At 42.6% G+C, this 3,569-nt stretch overlaps 1 protein-coding gene across 4 annotated transcripts in view; it reads left to right on the top strand.

Moving 5' to 3' along the window:
* Positions 1-3,569, top strand: part of OIP5 (Opa interacting protein 5) — a 13,825-nt gene that overhangs the window by 7,681 nt on the left and 2,575 nt on the right. For all 4 annotated transcript variants that reach the window (XM_017531001.2, XM_017531000.2, XM_017530998.2 and 1 more), the window contains one exon: positions 2,549-2,630. In XM_017531001.2, the coding sequence (XP_017386490.1) occupies positions 2,549-2,630 (82 nt within the window). The remainder of the gene's footprint in view (positions 1-2,548; positions 2,631-3,569) is intronic.

Below are 3,569 nucleotides of genomic sequence, written 5' to 3'. Positions count from 1 at the left end.
AGAGACGGGGTTTCACCATGTTGACCAGGATGGTCTCGATCTCTTGACCTCGTGATCCACCCGCCTCGGCCTCCCACAGTGCTGGGATTACAGGCTTGAGCCACCGCGCCCGGCCCAACCATATCTTAATAATCATACCATGGAATAATTCAGAGGGTATTCTTTCATTAAAGAAATTTTGCAGATGTGCTGTTATGTGCCTGTAATTCTAGCTACCCAGGAGGCTGAGGCAGGAAGATCCCTTGAGTCTTGGTGTTTGAATCCAGTCTAGGCAATATAGTGAGGCCTGCCATCTCAAACCACCCCCTTTTAAAAAATTAATAAAAAGAAAATTTTATGGTCAGGTGCAACAGCTCATGCCTGTAATCCAAGCACTTTGGGAATCCAAGGTGGGTGGTTCATCTGAGGTCAGGAGTTCGAGACCAACATGGTGAAACCCCATTGCTGTTAAAAAATACAAAAATAGGCCAGGTATGGTGGTACACACCTGTGGTCCCAGCAACTCAGGAGGCAAGGCAGGAGAATCGCTTGAACCCTGGAGGCAGAGGTTGCAGTGAGCCAAGATCACGCCACTGCACTTCAGCCTGGGTGACAAAATGAGATTCTGTTCCCCCCCCCAAAAAAAATAAAAGATAAAAAGAACATTCTAGGCTGGGCGTGGTGGCTCAAGCTTGTAATCCCAGCACTTTGGGAGGCCGAGGCGGGTGGATCACAAGGTCAAGAGATCAAGACCATCCTGGTGAACATGGTGAAAACCTGTCTCTACTAAAAATACAAAAAATTAGCTGTGCATGGTGGCGCGTGCCTGTAATCCCAGCTACTCAGGAGGCTGAGGCAGGAGAATTGCCTGAACCCAGGAAGGCGGAGGTTGCGGTGAGCCAAGATCGTGCCATTGCACTCCAGCCTGGGTAACAAAAGCGAAACTCCGTCTTAAAAAAAAAAAAAAAATTCTAGAAGCTAAGCTTTTACAAAATAATGTTGTAGTAGATGGCTTTTGGGTTCGTGCCCAGCCTCTGTCTCCTCTCATAGGTCAGGCGTTGGGACCATATTTATATCGTGTGATTCCCACTCCCAGGTATTAGATCAAGAATGAATACCTGGCCAGGCAAGATGAGTCATGCCTGTAATCTCAGCACTTTGGGAGGCTGAGTTGAGAGGATTACTTGAACTTAGGGGTTTGAGGCTAGCCTAGGCAACATAGCAAGACTCTGTCTCTACAAAAATTTTTAAAAATTAGCTGTGTGTGGTGGTGCATGCCTATAGTCCCAGCTACTTGGGAGGCTAAGGTGGAATGATAGCTATAGCCCAGGAGTTCAAGGTTACAATGAGCTATGATGGTGTTACTGTATTCTGGCATTGGCAACAGAGCAAGATCCTGTCTCTTACAAAAGAAAAATGGGCCAGGCATGGTGGCTCATGCCTGTAATCCCATGACTTTGGGAGGCCAAGGCGGGTGGATCACCTGAGGTCAGGAGTTTAAGACCACCATGGCCAACATGGTGAAACCCCATCTCTACTAAAAATACAAAAATTAGCCAGGTGTGGTGGCACGCGCCTGTAATCCCAGCTACTCGGGAGGCTGAGGCAGGAGATTCACTTGAACCCAGGAGGTGTAGCTTTCAGTGAGCTGAGATAGCGGCCACTGCACTCCAGCCTGAGTGACAGAACAAGACTTCGTCTCAAAACAAAAAAACAAAAATTGGCAGGATATAGTGGCACACGCCTGTAATTTCAGCTACTTGGGAGGCTAAGGCAGGAGAATCCAGCACTCCAGCCTGACAGCGAGACTCCATCTTTAAAAAAAAAAACAAAAAACAGTGAGGAATAGCTACTGGAAATAGGTAACCAACACTATGTCTCACACTGGGATTACTTTGCTTCAAACTATGCTACAGGATCCTACTGGTAAAGTGTAAAGCTTATACTCATCATAATTATTCATATAAGTCTGGTTTTGTCTTAGTTTACTCTGAGATAATTTTGTCTCTGATAGGATGAGTCAGAGATCCTCTCAATTTGTTTACTTTTGAATTTCTTTTTTCAACAAATTACAGTCATCCTTCAGGTATCCGTGGTTCCAGGACCCAACCAGATACTAAAATCCGTGGACACTCAATTTTCTGATATTAAATGGTATAATATTTGCATATTACTTTTGGATATCCTCCTTTTTAAAGCATAAATGTATATATTTTATACTTTAAAATCATCTCAGTTTACTTATGATAGTTAATATATAAATGCTATGTACATTACAAATTTACATAGCAAGTTTACAAAGCTGTTACGTTGTTAAGGGAATGGTGACAAGAAAAAGAATCTGTACATGTTCAGTACAGACAAGATCCATTTTTTTCCCCCGAATATTTCTAGTCTATGATTGTTTGAAGCCATAGATATTGTACCCATGGATACATGAGTCTTGAAATGAAAATCAGTAAGAAGGCAGGCTTTGTTTGACACATTATTTTCTTTAGAAGGCAAATTTAGTTCATTTGTAATCTTAAGTGTGGTATGACACTAATATTTTGTCTTTTTTCCTATCTAGCTATCTCTTAAAAACAAAAGCCATTGTAAATGCATCACAGATGGATATTCACAATGTACCTCTATCAGAAACGATTGCAGAGGTAAAATTTCATGATGGTTGTATGGTTTTTAAAAATATAGACAACTCTTGATAATTTGTACCAACGAACTTGGGGATGATGAAGTGGTGTGATGCTCAATAGTCCTTTGTACTTGGTTTGACCTTCCCTGTTGAATTTGTAACAAAAAAATAAAATACTAAAGCCACGCTGTAAGGGGTAGTTCAAGAAGAAAGGGAAAGCTGCTTAAGTGCTGCTCTCCTGTATTCTTTGTGCTGAGAATGGACATCATCATTTTGCCATAGAGCTGTCTTTGCAAACACCTTATAATTGCTCAACTGTCTCAGAAGAGAGTGATAAAATAATCATTAAGAATTCTTACTGGCTGAGCACAGTGGCTCACGCCTGTAATCCTGGCACTGAGAGGCTGAGGTGGGTGGATCACGAGGTCAGGAATTCAAGACCAGCCTGGCCACGGTGGTAAAACCCCCTCTACACTAAAACCACAAAAATTAGCTAGGCGTAGTGGCATGCACCTGTAATCCCAGCTACTCTGGAGGCTTAGGCAGGAGAATTGCTTGAACCTAGGAAGCAGAGATTGCAATGAGCCAAGATCACGCCACTGCACTCCAGCCTGGGTGACAGAGTAAGGCTCTCTCTCAAAAAGTAATACGAATAATTGGTACAGGAAATGACTTTGGAATGGCAGTATCAGGAGTTCCATGGATAGTATACAGATAGAATATTATAAAGGAAACAACCATCTTAAGTTTGTGGAAATTTTCAAGGCATATAGCAGAAAGAGAAACATACATACATACATACATACATTTATTTATTTATTTATTTGTTTATTTTTTTTTTTTTGAGATGGAGTTTCGCTCTTGTTACCCAGGCTGGAGTGCAATGGCGCGATCTCGGCTCACCGCAACCTCCGCCTCCTGGGTTCAGGCAATTCTCCTGCCTCAGCCTCCTGAGTAG

Source organism: Cebus imitator, unplaced genomic scaffold (assembly GCF_001604975.1).
Source record: "Cebus imitator isolate Cc_AM_T3 unplaced genomic scaffold, Cebus_imitator-1.0 Scaffold70, whole genome shotgun sequence".
Classification (NCBI taxonomy): domain Eukaryota; kingdom Metazoa; phylum Chordata; class Mammalia; order Primates; family Cebidae; genus Cebus; species Cebus imitator.
This window is presented reverse-complemented; position numbering and strand designations above follow the sequence as displayed.